Source organism: Hermetia illucens, chromosome 1 (genome assembly GCF_905115235.1).
Source record: "Hermetia illucens chromosome 1, iHerIll2.2.curated.20191125, whole genome shotgun sequence".
Classification (NCBI taxonomy): domain Eukaryota; kingdom Metazoa; phylum Arthropoda; class Insecta; order Diptera; family Stratiomyidae; genus Hermetia; species Hermetia illucens.
Window position 1 is genome coordinate 156,721,571 of NC_051849.1, and position 26,247 is coordinate 156,747,817.

A 26,247-nucleotide genomic window follows, 5' to 3' on the forward strand; every position below is an offset into this window, starting at 1 on the left:
TTCGGCTTTGATGTCACTTCTTGCTTACTTTTCGGATCCAGGGAACCTCCATTCGCGTATGGTTCCCTTTTGCAGGATGAGGCTGGTGGAGTTGTTGGTCCCAATCGCTTCTTTAGTCTCCTGGCCTCGCCATTCGATTTTTCCCAATTAATAGAGAGCTTCAATATTCTCAACTGCAATTGTGAATGGAAAGTCCCTTTTGGTCCTCCAACATTTCAATCAATTTCCTAATTTGCTCACCAAGTTTATGGAAATTTAGAGTTTGCACTTTGTCACGAATTGGATCTGAGATGCAGACGTAAAGCGTTTGATTGCTTCATTCACCGAGGTCTTTCGTGACATTTACGAGTGCCCTCGAATTACTGTACAGTAAGCTTTCAGTTTCCGATTTCAAAAAAGGAATGCCCATGCGACATCGCGACGCCTAGAGTCTGACCTTTCCGATCTAGCTTATTCCGAAAACGCGGTACAGGCTTCACTTGAGAGAACATAACATATTAATGCTATACCTTCCGTCATTTTCCATTCTCTGCATTTCATTTCATCCTTTTAATGGTGAATGAAGTTTACAGTCCCATTTAGTGTGGTACCTATAAGGTTCACGATCGAAATTGTGAACGTTTACGCTGCAATTTGACTTCTGTTCTGTGGCATGGTACATGGGAATGAACGCGGGAAGTCTTACTGCACAACAATGAAAATGCATTTTTCGAATTTTTTTTATTAATTTTATTCAGAATAAACTTGGCAGAGAAAAAGTTAATATTTTCTATGAACATTTTGCATTTCTATGGCAGTAAGGTAATTAAAAATAACATTAATTACATAAAAAAATTAACATGAGAACACAAAATAAAATTTACAAGAGATAATATTGCGGGTTTTCATCCTCTTCTATACAAAAACTAAACATAGAATGGAAAATTCGATTTACTAGGCAAATCCAAATATTCTCTAGGCAGCTTTGCTGTTTGAGTTCTTAAATCGAACCTTTCCCCGATTAAACAAATAATTTTTGGCTTGACTTGTATTCAGTATCTTTTCCATAACAATATTATTGTAGCTTATGATTTACGGGCAAAGGAGGCTCTGAGCTCCACGCCATGCCTTATCGGGTAGAAAAAACGCTTTTAGGTTTCAAAGGAATTGTTAAGCGATAAAAGTTATTTTCGTATTTATGAAATTTGTTGAGTGGCTTAGGAATAATATTTTACAATCATTCCTGCTTTGTAGTTATTTGCAGCAATAACAGAACAATTAGAAACTTTTTTATATAAAACTAGGAAGGATTTCTTATTCTTATTGGAAATTACGTGAGGAAGAGCGGTAAAAGAGATAAAGGTTTAATTTCGACGTTATACTGAATTCTTTATACAAACTTGGCATCGTGACACTCTGGACAGTAAGTTACCCGCTTTAAGTGTTTGTGGCTGAGGCCTTACGAACTGATCAGCTTCGTCGACAGTTACCAGCCAGAAACTGGTTTGGGTTTCATAGAAATGGCAGTGACCCTTATCACCGTTGCACTCAATAAATGGAGTTGCACGGAAGTCCTCTAAGCATGAGCCGGGTCCGGATAGAGCCTGACCACCACCACCGTTTCCTACAGCCGTGTGCTGAAAAAAGATGAGATTCATATCTGTATTAAATTCATCAAAACACACAATCCTTTGCACTTACCATCATGAAACTGTATCCTATCCAGAGGCCTTCCCATCCGGCCGGGCAGTTTGGAATAGCTAGAGATTGACTGTGAACAGCGATTACATTTGATGGTACCTCGCATACTACACAGCGTGAGATATACTTCTTCATATCATAGTTTTCAACGGGCATCATTGGAATAGGAGCCGACGTTGAAAGCCAGAAAGTACGATCATTTCGGGAGGCATAATTACAGACGTTGTTCTGTCCGCATACAAGGACGGGAAGCGTCGAGAAATGGCGAACACATGAGCCTGCTGATCCTAAGTCTTGATTAGATGGATAATCATTGCCATCAACATAAAGCAGAGAATATCCTTCCCATAATTTGATATGACCGGCTTCGCAGCGGGGAATGTCTTCCGACTGACTGTGCCTGACCAGTAGAAGACCGGTCAAATAATCTGGTGCAGGTGAGCAAGGGAGGCCAGCATCACCCTTAGCACCCTGGGGACCAGGTTGTCCATCGCGACCTGGTGCACCAGTAAGACCAATTTCACCCCGAAGACCTGGCGGTCCGCGTGGACCTTCAAGACCCCGTAAACCAATCTCACCCTTCTCACCTCGTTCGCCTTGTAAGCCGATAGGGCCAGGTGGACCAGGAAGGCCACGGTCGCCTTTCTCACCATCGCGACCCGGAATTCCTGGCTGACCATCAGGTCCTGGTGGTGAAATTAGACCTGCTTCTCCCTTATCTCCCTTTTCTCCAGGTAGCCCGTCGCGCCCATCGCGTCCTTTCAAGCCGGGGAATCCGCGTTCACCTTGTGGTCCTTGGGGTCCAGGCATGCCATCCAATCCTGGAGCTCCTCTATCACCTTTGATTCCTTGGAAGCCATTCAAACCCGGCGCTCCTGGAGGGCCTGACATACCTTTGTCACCTTTATCGCCAGGGAAGCCTGGTAAACCTTGTTCTCCTTTTTCACCAGGTAAGCCTATTTCACCCTTAATTCCTATGTGACCCTGAATGCCGTCACGGCCATCGTTACCTGGTAAACCTGGGGCACCACGATCACCCTTCTCTCCTGGAGCCCCTTGGGGACCTGGCAACCCTACGAGACCCATTTTACCGTGCAGACCTGGAAGACCTTTTTCACCTTTTTGTCCCACTGGACCTGGTGGTCCATCACGTCCATTTTTACCCGGACGTCCCGGAAGACCCTTTTCACCTTTTACTACTGGACCTGGTGCGCCAATTTCACCTGGGAATCCACGATCTCCTTTAGGGCCCGGCAAACCTTCCATTCCTGGCAAACCTACTGGTCCTTGAATGCCACGTTCACCCTTTTGTCCATCTAAACCGGAGGCACCACGTGGTCCTTCTGGGCCTGGTGCTCCTTGCAAGCCAGCTAAACCAAATTCTCCTGGTTCACCCTTCTCACCAATAATCGTTAAAGGTTGTGCATCAAGACCTGGAGTTCCAGGGAAGCCTTGATCACCCTTTTCACCTTGCATGCCTGGTAGCCCTGGACGCCCAGCATCACCTTTATCGCCCTTAGCTCCTTCCAATCCAACGAGGCCACGTTCTCCCTTTTCTCCTATTAGGCCAACAAATCCCCGCGGTCCCTGGTCACCTTTTTCACCCGGGAAACCATCCATTCCTGGAGTACCAATAACCCCTGGTCTTCCAGCTAAGCCCTTTTCTCCTTTTGATCCCCGTAGACCAGGGAAGCCTCGATCTCCTTTTTGTCCTTGTTGTCCAGGTAGTCCATCACGACCACTAAGTCCCGGTTCACCTTTTTCTCCACGCAATCCAGGGCGGCCGTAGCCAGCCAGGCCGGTGTCACCCTTTTGTCCTGGTACTCCATCTAATCCATCTCGACCGTCAATACCTCGCAGACCTGGTGAACCTGGCTCGCCTTTCTGACCCTTTTCTGCAGCCTCTCCAGCTTCACCTTTTGGACCGGGTACACCTGGGAAACCCCTGTCACCTTTTTCACCATCTATACCTGGTCGACCGTCAATTCCATTTAAACCAATTGGACCCATATCACCTTTTAGACCTAGAGGACCCATCGGACCCGGAAGGCCTGGTGGTCCAGGCATGCCATTCACTCCGGTCATACCACGTTCGCCTTTGTCTCCCTTTTGTCCAGGAATACCTGCAGCACCTGGTAATCCACGGAAACCTTGATTACCCTTGCTTCCCTTGTAACCTTTTGGACCATCTATGCCGAACTCGCCTCGATCACCTTTAGGCCCAGGCATTCCAACCATTCCTGGTGCGCCAGGTTCACCCTTTAGACCTGGATTTCCTCTTACTCCATCGAGTCCCGGTCTGCCTGGCGGGCCAGCAATGCCTTGTGGGCCTTTTGGACCTCTATCTCCCTTCGGACCTACCGCACCAGGATAACCTGGCAAACCTGAATCACCTGTGTCACCCTTTTCACCAGTATAACCCGGCGGTCCTTGCAATCCATCAATGCCTGGACTACCTGCTTCACCTCTATCACCCTTCAAACCTGCCAGACCTTCCAAACCTCGTGGACCCGGTGGACCGGGCATAGCTGGTCCGGGGTCACCCTTGTTACCCTTATCACCTGGACGGCCTGGAATTCCTCTAACACCATCTTTACCTGGAGTTCCTGGGAGTCCGAATGGCCCTTGATTTCCTTTTTCTCCACGGGGGCCTGTTAAGCCTCTTGGACCCACAGGGCCTGGTGCTCCAGGCATGCCCATTTCGCCCTTTAGCCCATAAGGCCCTTGATCTCCTTTTGGTCCCATTGCACCCATATAGCCTGTTGGACCTGTGTCACCCTTGTCACCTTTGCTTCCCTTTGGTGGAATTTTTGATTCGTCCATGGCACAGTTACCAGGATCACCCTTTTGTCCTGCAATGCCAGTATCACCCTTTTCACCCATGGGTCCGTCTAGACCTGGTCGACCAGCGTCTCCCTTGATGCTTTCACCCGGTCTTCCATCGATTCCATCCCTTCCCGGTGGGCCTGGTTCACCATCCAATCCAGGAGTGCCTGGGTATCCGCGTTCGCCCTGCGGACCAGTATTTCCTTTCGGCCCTGGAAATCCGGGAGTACCCGGAACGCCTCTGTCACCCTTCGAGCCCACTGCGCCAGGTATACCCGGCACACCTGGCGCACCTTTCTCAGGCTTTAGCAAGTTTAAGTTATAAATAGCGTCTTTACCACGTTCACCTTCTGGACCAGGAGGACCAGGAATACCATCCTTGCCAGGTGCTCCTATAGGACCCATTGGGCCCGGATTACCATCAGCACCTCTTTCTCCGGGATAGCCACGTTCGCCTGGCGGCCCTCGAATGCCCATTTGCCCAGGAACACCATCCAAACCGCGTTCACCTTTATCTCCTTTACGTCCTTGTGCGCAATCCATGCAAGTTCCACCCCGATCACCTTTATCACCTGGTTCTCCTTTCCCGCCTGGGAACCCAGCTCTACCCTTTTCACCTTGATCTCCGGGACGACCTGGTAGACCTGGCAAACCTGGTTTGCCATCTATGGAATCTCCTGGGGTACCTGTTTGACCCGGATAACCTCTTTCACCTTTCTGTCCTTTCGTACCCGGATATCTATAAGAGATGTTAAATAAATTATGATTTATTCGGAGTTGGATATTGTATAATTTAAAATGAATGTATAATTATATATGGACGAACATTTTCTTAGTATATGCATCTGTGACCAAATGGATAAATATTTTAGAGCATGGCTTGTATTTAGCTAGTCAAACAAATATAAAAGTATATTTACCCTGGGATCCCGTCGTCTCCCTTCGGTCCCATTACGCCAATACCTGGCGCACCTGGCTCTCCTTGTTGGCCGTCCTTTCCAGGGGCACCTGGATAACCTCTTGGGCCTGTTGCTCCCGGCTGACCAAATGGCCCGGGTTCACCTTTATCGCCTTTTTCGCCTGCGACACCTTCGGGACCAGGCCTGCCTGGAATTCCAGGCCCGCCTTTTGGTCCAGTAGGACCACGCTGCCCTGGTTCGCCTGGGTATCCATCTAAGCCTTTTGGTCCCGGTGGTCCACGGAAGCCGCGTGGACCTTTTTCGCCTGGCGGTCCGGGAGTACCACGTCCACCTCCTGGTGGTCCTGGTGGACCTAACAAACCTGGAGATCCTGGGGAACCAGGACGACCTGGTTCACCTTTTTGTCCATCACGTCCATCCAATCCTTTAAGGCCAATTTCACCACGATCTCCCTTTTGACCTGCTGGACCAGGATTGCCGAATGGTCCATCGCGACCCTAATTTTTAGTAAAATAGATAATTTGAGAATATCATTCAAATGAACTTAGATAAAGATAGGATATTGAATACATACTCTTTCACCAGCGGGTCCTACTAATCCTTTTTCGCCCTTAGGTCCAATTGGCCCAGCATATCCATCTTGACCAGGGCGTCCGACTTCACCCTTTTCGCCTTTGGGGCCTATTGGTCCTGCCGGACCTTCAACGAAATAATGCGTTGAGTTTGTCCCCCTAGCTTCCTCGCCTCTATACACTACTTCGCCTTTATCTCCCTTATCGCCTTTTTGTCCATTTTTCGGGACAGTAGAACACGATATACCTCTCATACCTTTCGCACCTTTGTCACCCTTTTCACCTTGTGGGCCGGTTGGACCCATATCGCCAGAGACACCACGCGGCCCCATAGGCCCATCGCGTCCTGGTAAACCTGGTCGTCCCTCAAAGCCTGGTTCACCTTTTTCTCCTTTCAAGTATGATTCAGCATCTCGAGCTGGTTCACCTTTTTCTCCTTTTGAACCCATTCCTCCTGGAAAACCTCGCGGGCCTGGAACTCCTGGGATACCGGGTACACCAGGCAAACCGTCGGTACCGTTACACCCGTCGACACCGGGAAAACCTGGAGCTCCTGCCGCTCCTGGCAAGCCCGGGCGTCCAGCTACTCCTGGAAAACCAGGAATGCCACTTCTTCCGCGATCGCCTTTCGGTCCTCGAGGTCCTGTTGGACCTGGGTCACCCTTCTGTCCTTTGGGGCCTGGTAATCCTTCAGCACCCGCAAATCCCTGAATGCCCTTCGGACCAGTTAAACCTGGGACACCGGGAAGGCCGCGATTACCTTTTTCTGCAAAACATTTCGGTATGCAGCATCCAGATCCTGTGCAATTTTTAGGTGGACCACCGAGTCGCTGATTGGTTGCCGTGTCTAGTATTTCATAACTTGGGTCGATATTGGGAGGACTCGGTTGTCTATATCGTCCATATGTTTCACTGTCGCTGAACATGCCAACGCCGCCGCTGCTTCGTGCATCATTCCAGAATTGCTGTAAAGATGATTTCCTTTTTACTTTTTTTTCGAAAAGAGACATGTAGAAACACTAACCGCATTTGCTCCATATAACAGACCTATTAAGGAAGCGGCTGCAATAAGCCTGAAAAAAAAACAAATAAAGAACATCAGATTGACTTGAAATACTTTTGCTTAGAAATTTAGGAAATGCTAAATAATTGGGGTAGTTTTCTGATACCACACATATTTGGCGGAAGGCGAAAGTGGTAATGGATGATCATACCAGGGTAAGATAGTGTTTGAATTTGTTGCGGGCTGTGCTGTATTGGAATACACTTTGAAGCAATGGGGTATTTAGTTGTGATTAGCTAATTGGATAATGAGCTGGATAGGAGTACCCACAATACCTTTGGACAGGACGGTTATGCTGAAGAAACAGGAACAATTTTCCGGCATGCCCAGAATTTTTCATTCATGACTGTTGGGTTGAATATAGGTAGAATGTCGTCAGATGGAATCTATATGAACAGAATTTGGCTTTTATAAAATTGAAGGGTAAGGATTCAGGTTAACTTCAGGGTCATGGGCAGCTTCGTTTAGATTTTAAAAAGTGGAATTAGGTAAAGTGGTTTTGGTCTATTTAGCGAATTTGATGATTTTTGAATCATTTAACAGTCGCAAATTCTTTAAAAGACCAAAGATGTGGGAGGTAATTATAAGTGGGCGTGTCAATATCGTTTCCACGCGATTTTTCCTTTCTACCTACTTTCTTTTCTTTTGCCTTCAAGAATCGCCTCCTCGAATGTTGTTGGGAAATTCCCAAAAAAAAAGTTATAGCTATTTTTGTAATGATACCTATGTATGATTAGAAATCGGTTTCTATCCACAGCGGAGGGCGATGAGCCAGCCGTTTCTTCTCACATTGTATGCACCTTATATGTATATTTATGAATATATTAGGATTCAACCCTGTCTGTGCAACATTCGTGAAGAAGTACGTACTCGACTTGATTAAAAATTGCATTAAAAACGAAAACTTAGTTGGGTAGGGAGGTGAAATGCATTTATACACAAAGTGCCAGACTCCCGTCTCCCCTTGGAGCGTCTACGCCTCTGGCCCGTAACCGTTTGCACACTACCTCAGGTCAGACCTATTCAGTATAGCAGCAAGACGACGTGGATTCAGAGCGCTGGGAAGGAGCCATCTCCTTCTTTTTTGCCTTAAGAATGCTTTGAGTGTAACGTGCCACTCGGCTCAACGTGCTCTCGCTCGTTGTCCGGGGAAGCAAGTCACCCTGCCATCGAAAGGTGATGGAGATGGCGCTCCCACCTTCTGCAGAAGAAAAAAGTGTGGCAGGCATCATGCACCACGTCCTTGCAGTATATACAGTAGAACGACCGCGATTTCCCGATTGTGTGCAGGTAAGATGTCCGCTGAGCAGCTAGGTTTGGTAATAGTCAACCTCACCGTGCTCTTATGAGACGCACGGTTCATCGGATAGAGAGGTCTCTGTCCCCATGCTGTTGCCATGCCCAAAAGTACGGGCTTTCCTTATTCCTCTCGCCATTTGTGAGATACATAAGTCTCTGCTCGGCAGCATTGCACATCAGCCGGCAAATGGCAAACATTCTAACCGCAGCCTTAGGAGGACTGTGGGAATCTCTCTTTGCTCAGTACAACGCCTTCAGTTTTCTCCAGAGCAAAGAAGAATTCATGCTCAGTCATCTATCTGCTTATTCGCCACACCATCATTCTCAATATACGCTGAGGTTGCTTAACCATGCTATCGGTAACCAGTGTCGCAATGTCATCCACCTATCTGCCTAGATTCAATTTATCAGGCATGTCGAGTCGTAGAAGACTATCGTATAAGGCGTTCCAAGGGTTCGGACCAAGGATAGATCCCAGAGCCGCCGTCGACGTCCCCTTTATCCGGCGCTGTCCTTCCTGGGTTCCCTAGAATAGGGGAGAGTTTTTTAAATAGTCCCTTAACATCCGCAATAGGTAACCTGAAGTATGGAAATGAGCACTATTCGTTGACAGTGGTGACTCTGTGCATCAGCCAGTTTTACCACTTGGACCACCTGTTCAATAGCATCAATTGTGGATCGCCCTGCTTTAAAACCATATTGTGTTGGTGAGTAGTCCGCCGAGTAGACCGCCTTCTTTAGTTGCAGTGAAGACTGGACATTCCTCAGTACTCACTCATTCTTTCATCGACAGCGTCAGTTCGGGTTCGGTCGATAGGAAAATGAGCCTGCACGGTTTCTTCCATTTTCGCTGCTTCGATAGAGCACGGGCTTTCATCGTTGGACCGCTGACACTAAGGACTCCGTAGCAGAGGTTACGTCAGGGGTAATGCTCTCGCAACCAGGACGCCGGAATGTGGAGAGTGCTACCGGTGTCTTAGCGCCCATCTCCAAAATTTATATGCTTCGAGAATCTGGTTGAGGCATACCTGATTCGAGTGCTCTAGCGTTAAAGTCACTTCCGACTAGAATTCTTCTCCTTCAAAGCAGCAAGCCTATCCCGAAAAGCTTGCATAGATTCCTTGGGTGTGAGGTAAAGGCTGAAAAACGTCATTTCCGCAAAACGAACTCAAACCAAGGCGTCTCTTCGACCATGGGCCCGCACTCGCAACTTAACCGTATCTCTCGCAGCAGTGCCACATATATCGGCATAGCACGATGGTGTACGCTGAGAAGCAACAACTCAGCTCTTCTTTCACGGACCATCTACCCCATCAGGTCGTGAGCAGTTGCACTCCTAAGCATGTTTGCTTGCTGGATGTGGATTGTGGTTCTTGACTTTTCACTTCATGTAACTGTTCTTTGAAGACCGAGAATGCCCAGAATCGAGCACATTAGCCACATCTTTTTTCTGCAGGCCGCGGTCCTTGCAAAAGACACAGCACTCTACCGATTTACATGTCTTTCCTTTGCGCCCGGGTCAAAAAGTATCAAAAAGTGCCTCTATCCTGTCCTTGAAAGCCTCCGCTATATGTCCTATGCCCAGCATTTTAAAACCGGGGGTTGGAACTGCCCTTCGTCTTATTCTTAAATAATTCACCCAATTTTTAATTTCCTGCAATGGAGAAGTTGGCTCGCTGTCTTCCCAGGGACAGTGACAATGGCCAATTTTTTAGTTTTCTGGAGTTGACAGATGTTACTCCCACTTCTTATCTGGGTAATCCTTTTTTATCGTCTCCTCCACCTCTTCCGTGTTAGTGAGACAATTCAGATTTCTTATTTCAAGGGTGCACATGGGCTCTAGGTGGGAAACTACTACTTTTGTGCCTAGAATGCTCTGGACTGTTTTGCAGAATGTACTCTGCTTATCAGTCGTTGGCCCAAGTTCAACAAGTATATCGCCGATTCGAGTCCACCGGATAGATTTGTTATCTATCTACCGTCTTCTGTTTCGCCGTTCTTGCGGACTTCTCGAAGAACCTCCCCGAAAGATCTCCCTTCGTTTGGCTTAATACGAATGGCCTCCGACCGTAGTTTTCAATTTCTCTTTTTCTTTGGCGCTGGTGTTGCCGTTGTAGTCGACTTTGTTACAGTAGAGCCACTGATCTCGCTATTCATCTTAGGTTATTGTTGCTGAGTTTTCTCCTTTTTGGTGCCTGGTCTGCTTAGTTACCACGTCGTGGAATTCTTCTTGCTGGGTACTCGTTGGCAGATCCACGCTATTTTCTCCTCGCCTCCTTTTATCGATTATTTGTTCCCCCCCTGGTGCGCTGAGGACACTGCATTTTGTCGACTATGTAGAGACAATACTAGTGATGCGTTTTTTGCTTAGCTCCTCTTAGGCTGTCTTCCAGTAGTTTCGCTTATGAAAAATAAGGTCCATAGTTCTTCCATCTCCTTTGTGTCATATTTGACATTCATGGAGCCTCTCTTCCTCTACCCTTGTCTTTCGGATGAGGTCCAACCTCTCTGGAGAGATGACTTGCATTTCCGCCTGATTGGGACACAACGAGCTCGGAGTTTGTTATGTTTTCTCGTGGCCCCTTTTCCGATAAGTTTCCACAACACATTTGCAAGTCACGGCATTTTAGTGGGGGTACTGCCTATTATCATAGATACGGTCGAGAATTTCTTTATCTTTGAATGAGTCGTTTTGCCAACTTTCAGTGATGGCGAGAATATTAAATTGGAAAGATTTAGGCTCAAGAAAGAGTTTATTTAATTTGCTTCTCAAGCCGTTGCAGTTACGGTCAAGAAATTTAGGGATATTTGGGGGTACTTTCTTGTTCTTGTTTTTTCTGGTCCTCGTTGTGTGACTTTTGGAAACGGGAAATGTGCTTTGCCTTTACAAAGAAGGTTTGGAGGTCTTGCTTGACCTGATCTTGAGTCATTTCAAGCTGGTCGTGATATCGGTAGAAGGAAATGCTTAGAGAGTCAACATCAGTGGGTAGACCTTCCTGTTGAATCAATACTTTCAGGTTGGTTTTTTTTCCATCCATGCAGGTACTTTCCTATGTGCATGATATATATATGTATGTATGTAAGGAATAGCCGGACACTATCGTAAATCTTATACTCCCTGAATCTAGATAATTGATTCCTACTTTCTAGGTCGTTACTGGAGTTTTTAGTGCGTACAGGTGGATCTAAGAATTGTGGTGTGAGTGGGTGATCGACAGATCCTCTTGGTATATGTGATGAAGCAGGTTGGGATGGTAATTGGACTTCACGTTGAACAAACTGACTGTAACTAGGGGTTGTTACAGTTTCACGCTTTCCCTACTGCTTTCGTGCGAGAAACGCGAAAGAAAATCCGCCGAATACCAAACCGTACCAAGCGAATGGCTCTGAGCAAAAAAGAATCAGCTAATCCCCACCAAATCATTAGCGAGTTTAAAAGGAAACCCGTATATTACTTTCCAACGGATAAGGGAAACGCACTGGCTATGATGAAGAAAGAGGCATACGACGACTTAGTGCGGACAATTGAAAAGAAGGTAACTTTCACATTTTTAGACTCTTTTGAAAGAGTGGAAAAGGCTCCAGCGGAATACAAGCCCCTTATTAAATAAGTCGGAAAACCGGAAGCTGGATGCTTCAAATATGAAAGGTTTTGTGTACTTCTTCTTTGAGTGGAGATTTGCTCCATTTGCACCTAGCACGTAATGTATACGCATGTGTTATGTCAGAAAATTTACCTCAGCGTGCAGCTAACATTCAAAGTCTTAGAATTTAAACTGAAGCGGCAACTTTGACCTACTATGACTTTGCTAACAATGGTGCGAACTCCACCAAACTTGGTAGGATTCAGCCTTATATTGTTATAATTCCCATGGTAAAGTTAATCACTAAACATTATATTAATATACTGTTACTAACTTGAGCATAAAGTAGCAACTTGATGAAATGCTGGTATGGTAGATGTAAAAGTGCTGTTTCCTAGCGTACCGATAAAAGAAGCCTTGTATTTTTTCGAAGAGAAGGTCACAACACAAGTAAACTCAGTTGAATGAAGAAAGAAGGCCAAACTGTACAGAAAACTGAGTTTCATATGCTTGTGTGAGTCCACTTTCATATACAGAAATGCATTTTATTAAATAAACTCCGGGGCAGCAATGGGCAACCATCTCTCACTGCTGTTCTGCGAGGCTTTTATGGAGGATCTAAAGGATAAACTCACGGAAGCTGGCACACTCCCGAGATATATGGACGAAAGGGAAAAGACAGGAGCGACTTTCGAGAAAATCAACTGGGCACATAGAAGTTTCGCATTCACCACGCAGGTCGAAAAAGAAGAGCAGATACCCATAGATATTCTAAATTTGATGTGAGGGGTGATCATCATCAACGGCGCAACAACCGGTATCCCGTCTAGGCCTGCCTTCATAAGGAACTCCAGACATCCCGGTTTTGCGCCGAGGTCCACCAATTCGATATCCCTAAAAACTGTCTGGCGTCCTAGCCTACGCCATCGCTCCATCTTAGGCAGGGTCTGCCTCGTCTTCTTTTCCTACCATAGATATTGCCCTTATAGACTTTCCGGGTAGGATCATCCTCATCCATACGGATTAAGTGACCCGCCCACCGTAACCTATTGAGCCGGATTTTATCCACAACCGAACGGTCATGGTATCGCTCATAGATTTCGTCATTGTGTAGTCTACGGAATCGTCCATCCTCATGTAGGGGGCCAAAAATTCTTGGGAGGATTCTTCTCTCGAACGCGGCCAAGAGTTCGCAATTTTTCTTGCTAAGAACTCAAGTTTCCGAGGAATACATGAGGACTGGCAAGATCATAATTTTGTACAGTAAGAGCTTTGACCCTATGGTGAGACGTTTCGAGCGGAACAGTTTTTGTCAGGTGAAATAGGCTCTGTTGGCTGACAACAACCGTGCGCGAATTTCATCATCGTAGTTGTTATCGGTTGTGATTTTCGACCCTAGATAGGAGAAATTGTCAACGATCTCAAAGTTGTGTTCTCCTATCCTTATTCTTCCTGTTTGACCAGTGCGGTTTGATGTTGTTGGTTTGGTTGGTTGGTTTGTTCGTCGTCGGTGCTTACGTTGCCACCATATATTTTGTCTTGCCTTCATTGATGTGCAGCCCAAGATCTCGCGCCGCGTACAAATATATCTATCTGAATTAGGCACTACCCCAAACCTTCATTAGCATATATATATATATATAATTAATTACATACATATGTCTATCTTGATTGATATTGATGTATAAATGATTAGAAAACTAAAACGAAATCTTTCCCTGCATCTGGCCACGTACATAACGCCACGTACATAACTATTTGTACGGAGCATCGGGTTGACAGACAGGATGTTCGACAGAATGCCTGTATCTTTTACGGACTTGATGACAGATTCGGATGCGATAGCTTGCGTGAACGATGCATGAATATGACGAACTGGACAGTGACAACTTGTCTCTAGGATGTTGGGCACACCTCCATCTCAGCGAGTCATGCCTACACTACTATCGGTTCTTGAAAGCTGCCTTCTGATGGCACACCATCATGTTTGCTCATCAATCAGTACCTTTTCCTCGTGGAGGTATTGACCAACTCAATTCTATTGGGTGATTTAAGGTTGATGTGCACACATGGGCACACCTTTTTCAGAGGTAGAGCAGCCAATTTTAGACTAGCACTGTTCTGTTGGACCAATTGGTGGACCTTTTTATGTGAAGTTCTTCACCAGCAGTTTAAGGACCCATTAGAATACTGGGATATGCTTGAGCTTGTGTGAGGCCGCACCCAAGGTCCATGCGAAAATTTTTCTGAAAGATAGCGACGTGGACTGGTGTCTAATTTCCGGTCAGTTCGATTTCCTGGCTGCGTAAGTTAGTGCAGCAGAGCAAACACTTATACAAACGTCTTTCAAACAGGCATTTTGACTAATCACACGGTTGATCTGCTGAATCTGATGGGAAGGAGAACATGCATCTTAGGAAACCTAAGTCTGAGGACCAAGATTTAAACTTTAATTTTGTCTGCAAGAATTGTCGGCAGATTGGACGTATGTGTCAGGACTGTTTAGAGGATCTCAAAGTTACGCTCCTACCTTATGTTCAAAATGGCGTGTTCCAGACCACAGCCCTACGTTGGGCGCCATTTGTAATTGATTGAACGAATTCGAAATTCGACCAAGAGTTATTTCGGAAAGTTAAAAAGGTGGTGAAATTTCGTGTGAAGGTCCGCCCACATATTCTAAAACTCCATTGAAGTGTTCTGTCAACACGCGCTTGTCACCATTGCGCTAGTCAGAATGTGGGAGAGGTCTGTTTGCATACTTCAATGGTTGTATTCTGTCTCCAATACTTTTTCTTCTCGTTATGGGTGACGTCCTTCATGCTGTCATGGAGACATGGGTTTAACGGATGATTTCATCTTCGCCTAAGCTAGCGACATCTGTTTGCTCTCTCACCGAGTCATGGATCATGGCTAAATTGCTCTGCACTTGACCACGGAAGCGGACAGAATCAAACTGAATATAAACACCAGTAAGGCCAAGGTTAAGATAAGTCCTCCCACTCTTCCCACCTGTATGGGCTGAACGTCGAGGATGTCCGACAATTTGTGTATGTAGGGAGCATTGTTTTTACTAATAAGCCAGGTCTGCCTTCGGCGTTTGACCCAAAATCTAGAAATGCAGATATCTCTACAACAACAATATGAGGGAATTCCGTGCTAATAGTCATTCTAAACTTCTAAATAGGAGCAACATAGGGAAAGTGAGCTCCATGGTCACTTGAGAGTTCCATCTACAGACAATTTTAAATGATGAAAAGTTTGCGCACATGCTAGATACCTGTAGTCGAGTTAATTAGAAGGCAGAAGTGGCAGTGGATAGGCAACGCATTGAGAAAAGACCAAATTTCTATTGCAATCTTGTTGGAACCACCATCCCAGAATGGTCGGCGGTTAGTCACTTTAAAACTACGCGGCCTAGAACGGTTCTCGAGAGAGCTGAAGCACATTGCCAAGAATCGATAGTGCTGGCACGTAGGTGTAGTTGACGCGCAATGTCCCGTAAGAGGATTTATGATTACCAAGTATTGGTAAACTATATCGGCTAGAAACTTAGGTGCTTGGAGAATAAATGAAATGAAGGATCAGCATAAATCGGTTAGCATAAAATGTGGCGAGATGGATGCGTTTGTTGCTAATTGCACTCAATACTCAAGTAAAAGTTATCGAAATTATCAGTGGAAACTTGGACTTAGTTGAGTCGCCCTCATGTGATCGAATTCAGCTAGATATTATTTTTGCTAACGAGGGTGAAGGTAATACTTACCGTAAAAGGACATAGACATAACTTTCACTGCCGTTAGCTCATATGTAGTCGAATGCCAGTGAACACTATTCCCACAGCAACCACTTTCAAATCATTTCCAGCCTAGGCAAAGAGTCAAATGTTAGGGCGCCTGCATTTTATGCGAGAGCGATGGACCAACAAACATATATGGTAGTTTAGCCGAATTAGGTTAGAATAGGTACCATCGGAGCCCTTCATATAAGAGTAAAAGTCTCTAAGGCCCGGAGTTCTTTTACAAAATGAAGGAAATTGAATGACCTTCCAACGATGAGGGGAATAATCCGATTAACTTTTTGTAAAATCAGGTAGTTATTTTAAATCCAACATTCTTTTTAGAAAACCACTTATGAGCTGTACAGACGGATCTTTGACTTGATGTGGGAACTGCTTTCTACGCATTGTGAGAAATATTGGGAGAACTACCTAACATCTGATTCGTGATTCCAATAATCTGCTTTGTTAGGAGATATAAAATTATCCTTAAATGTAGAGAAAGCTGTAATGAAGAATAACCAGAATAACGCTCAAACACTGAGTGAGGCTCTGGAGCAGAAGTCCATTACGTTTCGGATAAAAATGAAAAGTTGTTTTCTTGCTTTGGACAACATACACCAGACTTTCAGGTTGGAGGTATGGGATGCCAAGGAGGACATTCTGGGTGATTAACAAGTTTGCAAAGTTTGCAAAGATTGCAAAGTTTGCTTTGTGTCGAAAAGCAGAAACATATTCAGCAATATTTTGGCTATTCTGACTGGTCATAATTTACCAGCTGGACATATGTTCCGAATAAGAATTTTACAAAAAGAAATCATGTTCATGGCCTGCGGTTACGGGTTCAGAATATACTCAAAGCAGGGAAGACTGTCTGTCGTAAGGAGTGACTAAAAAAATAGGAATTTGTGGGCTAGCAACGACTTTTAGCTATCGAGAACGCTCCTTGACAATGGTAGCTGGAGCCCTCACATTGCTTGCTTTCTACAGCTCGACCGAGAATTCCAACGGTGTAATTTGGACATTTTGGGCTTCAACGAACTAAGATGGTGGGACTTTGGAGAGTATTCCTCCCCTCTCTTCCTAGACTAATGCAATGCGGTTTTGTACTCTGGAAAGTCGAGTGGTAGCAATCTGAATCCAGTGTCGAGTTGTTGCTGACAGCTACCGCAAAGCGCGCCTTGCGGTAGCTCTCTTGACCTGGGAGCCGGTTTCTGACAGACTTCTGAGTGCAATATTCCGTTCCTGTTTAAAGAGCATCACAGTTGCACAGTGCTCTGACAATACCTTGCTCAGACATAGATGGGAAAACACGTAGCTTTCACTGCCTCGACATAGGAGGCACATTGTTCGGGCACAGAGCCTGCTATAAATTCAGTTGGGTTATACCCTACGAGCAATCAAGATCGGCAGTAGGTTAAGAAGTTATCACCTGGGCGTAGGAAAGAAGAGAGTCGCTAACATCGGCCTCGAAAGAGACCACCATTGATGGTAGCTTACGTTTCTTTGCGTGTTACATCCGCCACTTCTCGAAGGGTTGGAGAGCTGCGACCTCCAAGTTCAACATCGACTATTTGTATGATCTAATTATCGCTCGACAATGGGATAGCTATGTTGCTAATCGGACGACATTGGGTCGCAAACAAAAATGCTTTTGTTTCGGGTGCTACACAGATCATCAGCCGCGTCTGACACCGTAGTGCGTATCTTGACAAAAGGGAATTTACTATTACGCTGGTGCCGCAGAACAAAGTGATTTCAGACGTGTATACCGCATCACGAAAGAATTTGCATGTGGTCGTAAATCTTTCGATGGACGCTCGAGTCTTTATTCACGAAATGGTTAGTCACCGAAACAAGGAATACGGTCTGTTCCTCTAAACAGAAAAAAACATTTCGGTCTTCATAGCATTCAAACGCATTCAAATGCATTCAAACGCATTCATACGCATTCAAACGGAAAGTCATTTATCAGTGCATCTACAGTTTCTGCAGATCCGCTACTTTCACTCGTATCGAAAACTTGGGAATCCGAGACCTTTCTCAGAGAGTGGAAGAAAAGGACGATCGCTAGGACTTCAGAGATGGCCACCTGTTTGAGTGTAAAAATTGGGGGTATCTGGGTGCTCCCTGCAGTTGCAAAGATAATAGCATAGAAATCCTCGAACGCATCTAAGAACATCTCGGGGACCTGATTAGCATAGAGCAGGTTGGTTTCCGCTTTGGATCCTACTGCATTGATCACGGGAACAGTGTTAGTATAATGTTAGAACAGTGCACGGAGTTTACATTTTCGCTTCATCTGCTTTTGGACTACTTGAAAAGCAAATGTTTCTGGCGTGCTTTGACCAGGAGCGGCCTTTCGAAGAAACTAATAACTATATTAGAGGGACATATGATGGTGCCAAATATCATGTGCTTCACCGAGGTAAGAGCTCAGAGAAATTGAAGCTCCAAAGCGGAGTTCACCAAGGTTGTATGTTGTCACTGATATTATTTCTTCTTGTTGTCGGCGGCGTTCTTGATGCTGCCTTGTTTGGAGGCCGTGGAGGAGTTCAGTGGACTACCGGACCATTGACCTTGGTCAAATAGCTCTGGATTTGGAAAGAGAGGGAAGTATAGTTGGACTTAAGATAAAGAAATAAAAGAAGTCGCATTCTGCCTATCTGCATGAACGTCTGTCGACGGTGGCACCAAACTGGATGTGTTCCAACGAATTAAGAGTGCTAGGTCCGCTTTCGCTGCCTTATCTAAAGTCTATAAATGTAGTTACCTCAAAACCAGGATCAAATTGAAACTGTTTTGTGCCCAAGTTCTTTCTGTGTTATTATATTGGAGCAGCACATGGGAGGTGACCCTCACTGTCACTCAAAGGATCCCACCCTTCTTGAACACCTGTCTGCGTCCTATCATCGGAGTACGTTGGCTTGATGCTATCTTAAACCAAGAACTTGGTCGACGTGCAGGCCTGGTTCTGTCGCTTCAATAGCACTTGGCGTAGAATAGTAAAAGAGGAGTGCGAGCATCTGCGGAAGTCCTCTTGCAAGTCTTCCTGCTTTTTGACAGGACGCGGTATACATGTTCTATTCGGAGCAGGGAAAGTTTGGTGTATCTAGCAGTATTTAAACTCTGCCACCTGTCATTGTAGAAAGCTTGTTCCCAGTTTTTGAAGAGTGCCTTAGCCGATGCTATTGGTACTCCAATTGCCGGTTCCGATCCCGGCATGGGGATATTGTAGCTTCATATTTTCTACCAAACAGATGTATGGGAACACGAGGGTTGGAAGGCATTGTAAGAACTGGGTTTAGTACTCCCAGTGCTCTGTGCGCTCCCCATCCGTTGTTTCTCCATAGATCTAATCGAATGAAATATATCCAAGGGCTGTAAATTGAGTAATGCATTTAGAGCTGCGCAGGATGTCGTACTCATGGCACCGGTAATAACCAGACACATAGTTCTTTTCAATGCAGCTAGTTTACGGTGACCTGTTAGTCCTGGGGGAGTTGAAGCTTATTTCAGGTAACCGCGAATAATGGAGGTAAGGTGTGGTCGACACAGTGTACCCCACCAGGTGGTGAATGGCAACCATATGTACACGGGTGCATCCTGTAATCAGGAAGCGGGGTCCGCGGAACACTATCTATGGATGCATAAGACCTGATATTTGGGGTGCTGATGTTGTCTAGTTACAAAGAGTAGCATCACATCCGCTAACATAAATCCTATGTTATTGAAACGAATCCGGGAGGTGTAGAGTACAACGGATGACTACGGTCTAATTGCTCAATCATTACCTTTCTCCCCTACCTCATTCACACACAAATGCATGTTCAAGGAAAATGTTTTAACGAATCTCTGTGGTATGCCTGCCTTCGGGATGAACTTGGATAAGAGCTCAAACACACGGAAAAGGAAGGGACGTAAGTGAGGAAGAGGACAGAAACCCAGTTGACTGTTGGACTTTCGGAAAGCCAAAGTAGCTGGTTTTTGAATTCGGACGACAGAAATTCGGCTGGATTCGGCGATTCAGGCATACTGGGATGTAAAACGAAATAGGAAGAGGTAAAGCCAGGGTAGTTTAGAGATTAAGATCGAGGGTGCGGTCCAAGAAGTTTTTGGTAGTACTGAATTGCAGGGTGAAACGAGCATTCACCAAAGAAGTGAATAGTTGAGAGGAGTGAGAAGAGGATGGGGTTGGAAAGCTGAGATTAGTTAGTTGATCATAGATAGGCTCAATTCGCTCTGAGAAGAATAAGCGAATTATTCATTTACGAGTTTAAACCAACTGTTAATTATCAAAAAAATCTTCATGCAGATGGGATCAGCGATAGGGAGAGGGGGATAAAAAAGGTAACGCAATCCTAAGGGGAATCAGGAGCAGCGAAGATTATTAGATGCAGAAGGGATGCTTAATTACAATGTGCACTTCATCGTCAGTGAACTCACGTTACCCCGGCCCGAGATTCTGGATTTTGTTAAGCTTATGAACGAAAAAAAACCGGATTTCCATGATTCCAGGTGAGCGTGTACAGGAAGTAATTTGCATATATACGACACTGCGAAAGTTTATATACTTTGGGCTTTAACACGCCATGTGGCTCAACATCAGCCATCTTGTTCCCATTACCCAGAGAACTGCGAGGTCTTGCCTTACGTCATTTCCTAGTGTCCCAATTTTTCCAACTTAAGACTGACATCATTATTTGCATAAAGTGTGTTGGTTGTTGCACGCGTATAAATAAGGTTAAAACGCGGTTTGCGAATTAAGACCAACAATAGGAGGGGTTCGAATGTAAGTAATATTTATCCAGTGAACTTATATTGATATATACTTTAGTGATGATTTCAACACAAATGGTATACGAGAAGAAGTGACCTACAATCCTATAAGTTCTGCCACTTCCTAGCTCCTCTTAGATGAGCGCCAAGCTTAGAAAGCCTGAAGTTCGACACGTACCTCTTAAGGTAAATAGGCAACAGCAGGATTTGACCAGTGTTTAAAAATAAATTTATTCCGCGGGATGGCGGAAAACAGTGCTATGTTAATTATATCATATTTTCATTTTTTTGTATTTTGGCGAAATATGAATTTGCCAAAAAATAAAATGGTCTGAAAAAAATCTCACCATATTTTTGAAGAATTTTCGGAGCAGAAGAGAGAATTTTCAGCCAGACAATGTGGAATTTTGAAATTGCTCTTTGGAATATTTACAAAATGAAGAAGAAATTCTCAGAATAAAAGAATGCAGCTACTGTCTCCCAGAGTTTGACGAAGAAATCTAGTTTCGGTTCAACATACAACTCATGGGAATAAAGATCGGCCATACAGGACCCGCATGAAAATAGTGAATAGTGAAGCTGAATGGGGGAGCCTGTAACTTTTGAATGTGGGGTCGATCTACTATGATTTGGTGCTGGCTTCTTCTATGTTTGAATTTAAAAACACTCCGTGAAAGTAGGTGAAATCCTTTTTTTTTATAACTTGTGTTGAGGGTTCCTAATAGTACATAATCGCCTTGGAGATTTTAATAAAATTGACAGCAATTAGAAAAATTGAAGATAACTCGGTCTAACGTAAAGAATATAGAAGATTTGGTTATTCTACTTAGCAGTTAGTTAAAATATATTGTAGCTAGTTATCTTCTATGCAACCATTTCCGTACTCCATTTCGCATCGAATTTCTACTTTGCAGCAAATGAAATCCAGGCTGTTGAATTTATACATTTGTAGACTTTGATTATAATAGGATACCGTTAACATATTTTTTGCCTATGAGAAGTGATCATGTATCTTGTTCAGATTGCAAATTTTGACCCATTGAATATGGGAGGACCACATTCATCAAGTGAATATGACTCGCAACCGATAAAGTGCTTTGTGAGCGTCTTTGAAAACCTTCCCCCAACCACTTCATGGTATTATATGATTCTTACCATCTATGATTGCTTTGCGCTACAAATTTACACTTACCGCTTTAAAAGTGGGTTCATTTTAGCGTTTTAACCCCAGCCCCACACGGCTAGGTTTTATTTTGCTTCCTTTAGAATATTAAGCGAGCAGATAACGCAATATCACAATTTTATTATGGAAAATAAAAAATAAATTTTCACGACTATCACTTCCGTTTTGTCCAATTGGGTTGCATTTAGATGCGTTTCTGGGAATGCATTCACCGCGGATTCAGTATCTTTCGTTTACTTCCTGACGATTTAACTTAAGAAAAACTGCTCTAATCGATCGAAATTAGTCAGTCCTCTTCACCCCTGTTTGAAAAAATAATCATTAGAGTAACATTTAAGTGAGTTTTCTTATGTAATGAGTTCTTCTTTGAAATTCCGAGATGTTAACTAGACACAGTACTTGTCGGCTCAACTTATTTCGAAACTATCACACAAAATCACCGCACGATCAATCAATATTACACGAGAATTATGATCTTTTGATTCTAATTAGAGCCGCCTTTCTCCGGAATTTCTTGAGTCTTTCCTTAGTCTACAGTTGGATGGTTTATCTTTTATTTTTAGTTCACATGGAGATGTTTGTGATCTCGCGGAAAGTAGGAGTTTTCATTTATCACTCCCTTCAACGAAGAGCAGCACAAGATAAACGGCCGCCGTAAATTAAGGAAAAACGAAGAAAATTCAAGGAGAGGAAATGAAACTAAGTGACAAAATATCAACAAAAACGTGTAAAACTTTTATCCCGTCAAGATACAAATTGGTCCGTTTTGAGTGGATTGTTCGTGCTCATTTTTTTTTCTGGATAAGTATTAAGTGGCTGTGTAAGGATCAAGTTTCAGTAGTTCGGAACAGTGCACACTATTTATTTAGTTAGCTATCACAACACCGGAGAGATTTTTACAAAGTTAATTTTTATATTGAAAACAGTAGGAGGACGAAAAACGAATGGAGTTTCAAATAAAAAAAAATATTTTACTTCTTCAACTCCCATCAACCCTATGAAGAGGGAACGATAGGCTACTTCGATCTTACGCGATGGATCGACCAGAGCGTACTGATCATTAGTGACTATATAGAATTGCCTGACGGATTCTGTCCACTTTGGAAGCTACAAACCAACTACTCTGGAGTATCTTTGTCCAGAGAGAGAATATGGTCTAGCTTAACATACTGCAGGAAGCACGATCAGGGAGCAGGCCCCAAATTCACATATTCCCATTGCGGATCCATCGCACATATGGGGGAGAGATTGCGCGGTCCAATCATGGAGATTTCTTCGCTACATCACATAGCATGCGAGGCGGCTTGGAGTTGACTCGAACATGCAACTATCTGTATCTGAAGAGCGCGAAACGTGAAGATTTTTCTTCTGGAATGGCTGCTTGTTGGAGTTTTGTGTCTCCTGGCACAATCTGACTTTAGTATCGTTTCGAACGTTTGTCGATCTCCATCTAGGAGACCGTCTATCGTCGTATTTGCCATATTCAAAATCGCACATAGTTCTTAGTTCCATTATTCCGCTTTCTTTACCTCTGCTTTCGGAACGATTTGAAATTCTCTGTAATCCATACAAAATATTCAGGAAAAATACACGAACCTCGGAACGATAACTGTCTGGACCTCATGTTTTTTCTTAAGTGAATGGTGAAGTTTCCTTTAATAAGTTGTTAGTTGATGGACGGGATTTCTCGGAGGATCGGTTAGGTTACGGAGAAACGAAAATGCGTTCGCCGGGGGGTCGTTTAGACCTCTTCGGGTGCGGTATCACGGTGTCCTTGGCCAGGACATTTGGTGTTATATTCGCGATATATCTTGTACTGCAAGTTAATGTCAATATTGCAGATGCTAAGGTAAGTACAAATACCAGAATGGTTGTTTAGAGATCTAAGATATTTGTGATGTTTATTTGGCGCTGTAAAATTTTATTCAGTGAAATGTGTCTTCTTTCCTTTGGAAACAATCCTTTCTTTCCAATAGAAATGTGCTTGTCATAGAGGAATTGTTATCTTCATATACCTAAAATATCTTTTTGGGAGCCGCTACAAATTACTTTTTTACTCAAATCGAGGTAGTCTACCTTTCGTCCCTTCATGAAAGGCAGTTAAATTGACAAAATTCAGAGTAAATTTTCCAAGATTTTAACAAAAAATAAGTTCCAAAGTCAGTCAGTATTCTAAGGAAAATTACCTAATTAATTTTCAATTTACGCCGATTTACTTTTTGAGCTTTCTCTTTACAAAAGACGATTGACCTTTTTCAAGTTAGAATAAAACAAAAAGTGTATCTTTATATTCTTCTATCTGATTAATTTAGTTTATTTAGCATTTTAAGGTATGGAATAAATAACAGGTTTACAAAACGATTATTACTTTTTTTTATTTCGGATCATTTTTGGTATACATTGGGATTGAGTGATTCTTTTACCGGAGATGTGTTCATGACTTACCATGTTAGAATACTAGTAACATATATAGTGTCCTGTAATAAGTGGAAAGGATAATTTTCAATTTACAAGAGAATAACGGGGATTTCCGACTTGGATTAAAAATTTCTTTGGTTGACAAGCTTGATAAGCCCATTGAAAGTTGAAGAGTATCTTAAAGATATTAAAGATACATTTTCAAGTGTAGTTGGCTGTGTAACATAAAAATTAGACCTGATTTCGACTCTTCATGCATTTTACCCACTTTTATTCATATATGCATAATACAAGCAAATGTTCAATTTTCGACATTAGCTGTAAAATGTGGGTAGTGGGGGGGGGGGGGATACTAATCAGTCTTTTAAAGAGAAGGAAGAATAAAACTAGGGAAGGCTTTCTTACTCGTATACTGGTCACATAGAGATGATTTAAAAGAGTACAAGGTTAGTAAGTTAGTCCAGTGCTCGAATCTTCCCAATGTGAAGACAACATTTTCCAGTCTTTTTCGGCATTAATTATCAGCTGACTAAGTGTTTCGGGCTCTCCACGCCATTATAGTATTGAAAATCGCATAGGGTTGCATATCACTTGTACGCTGAAGATGTTCTACAGGTTTTAGTTATTCGTAATTGTACTTGATTTGTTGCTTATTTACACTTCAAAACCAAAAGGCTCCTCTTATACACGGTGCAGCAAAAAACTCTGCCAAATGTCCAAACGTCAGACAACCTTTAGAAATATCGAATTGGTGGACATCTGCGCCAGGCCGGGATGTCTGGAGCTTCTTACTAAAGCAGGTCTAGACCGGATACTGGTTATTTGCGCCATTGAAGATGAAGTTTTCTATAACTTTTGTTAAATATAAAAACAACAACAATTATGGTAAATAATAATATAGGCCGATTGGGCAGCCTCCTTTGGCAGCTGTACTCGTATATAAGTCATCCGTTACATGAGTCGGAGATAGTCGGTCCCACTTCCGACGCAGCGCTTCCTTTAACGACATCATAGAATTTTAGAGTTCAGCACATACCCTTGCCCCCAAATTCAGCAACACGCGATAGACTCTCGGATTAATCCAATGAGTAAAGCGGCTATTCCTCAAACCCCTTCCTTATCCCACGAAAGGAAGGGCATGATTAGTTTTGACGATATTCGATGAGGGTCAATGGGCCGACAAGTCTCTGCGGATGTACGCTATCATTGTAACGATTGTGGGGTTGTTGCACGATGGACAGTTTCCCGTCAGTAAAGATGATACATACCCTTCGCTGACCGCAGTCAGGCGTTTAAATTGGCGCCATCTACTAAGCTAGCTAGGGGAGCAATGCTACGCCTGTAATGTTGCCACTTTTGGATTGTCTGATATTGTGCATTGAGTAATGTCTACCCTGCCCTGTGGAAAAGTGTTTCCCTGCGACTCATCCAAGTACTTAGCATTTGACAATGCAGTGGTTGTCATGCACTACTCGTTAATTCCAAACGCTCCATTTATAAAAGATTGCTTTTTCGAATCTAAGCAACTGTGCCGTACGCCTCCGTGAAAGAACTCTAAGAATTCATGAAGTTTAATACCTATAATGCTCTCTAGTATGTATGTGATCAAGTATTCCTTCGTCTATTAAAGCGGCTGCCATCATATTCAATCGGATTGTTGGTGACTTTGCAACATATTATGCAGGTGGCTTTTAAAATGCAATTTGTAAAATTTAAAACATTCTTCAAAATTAAAACAGAAGCAACTCTGCCCTGGTTTCCGTCATCAGTACGACTCATATCCATGTCGTGTGCTGCGAATCTGCTCCCAGGACAGCTTTTGATGCGTTGCTTCAGTGTTGAATGAAACCATGAGTCCTCTTTTTTTAAAAAGGGGGTAACTTGCTGGAAGCCAGGGGTCCAAAAACGAAAAAAAAACTGAGAGATACAATGGATTACTCTTGATTGCGAGAAAGAGAGGTTTTCCATGGTCATATGGCTCACCATCCAGGAAGATTCCGAAAAATTAGGAAAGGGGAGACGTCTACCAGCCTTCTTCCACCTGAATATTGGAATTTTGGCGTATATGAAGGGTACGGCTGACATTCATACCAGTCAATGCAAGCCCTATTCCAAATCTTCCCCTGCTTCTCGCACTAGCAACTTACT

At 43.8% G+C, this 26,247-nt stretch overlaps 2 protein-coding genes across 2 annotated transcripts in view; one reads left to right on the forward strand and one right to left on the reverse strand.

Annotated features, from left to right (window-relative positions):
* Positions 1-714: 714 nt before the first annotated feature.
* Positions 715-22,813, reverse strand: LOC119660719 (collagen alpha-1(IV) chain). The gene is made up of 7 exons (XM_038069371.1): positions 22,657-22,813; positions 21,691-21,983; positions 7,023-7,071; positions 6,001-6,963; positions 5,427-5,923; positions 1,681-5,245; positions 715-1,616 (listed from the first exon to the last, which is right to left on the reverse strand). Exons 2-7 carry the CDS (start codon positions 21,708-21,710, stop codon positions 1,356-1,358), a joined length of 5,355 nt encoding a protein of 1,784 aa, XP_037925299.1. The 5' UTR covers positions 21,711-21,983; positions 22,657-22,813; the 3' UTR covers positions 715-1,355.
* Positions 22,814-23,090: 277 nt separating this feature from the next.
* The window catches only part of LOC119660713 (collagen alpha-5(IV) chain), a 113,860-nt gene continuing 110,703 nt past the window's right edge, over positions 23,091-26,247 (forward strand). Inside the window, exon 1 of the mRNA XM_038069359.1 lies at positions 23,091-23,530. Within this exon, the coding sequence (XP_037925287.1) occupies positions 23,402-23,530 (129 nt within the window). The 5' untranslated portion in view covers positions 23,091-23,401. The remainder of the gene's footprint in view (positions 23,531-26,247) is intronic.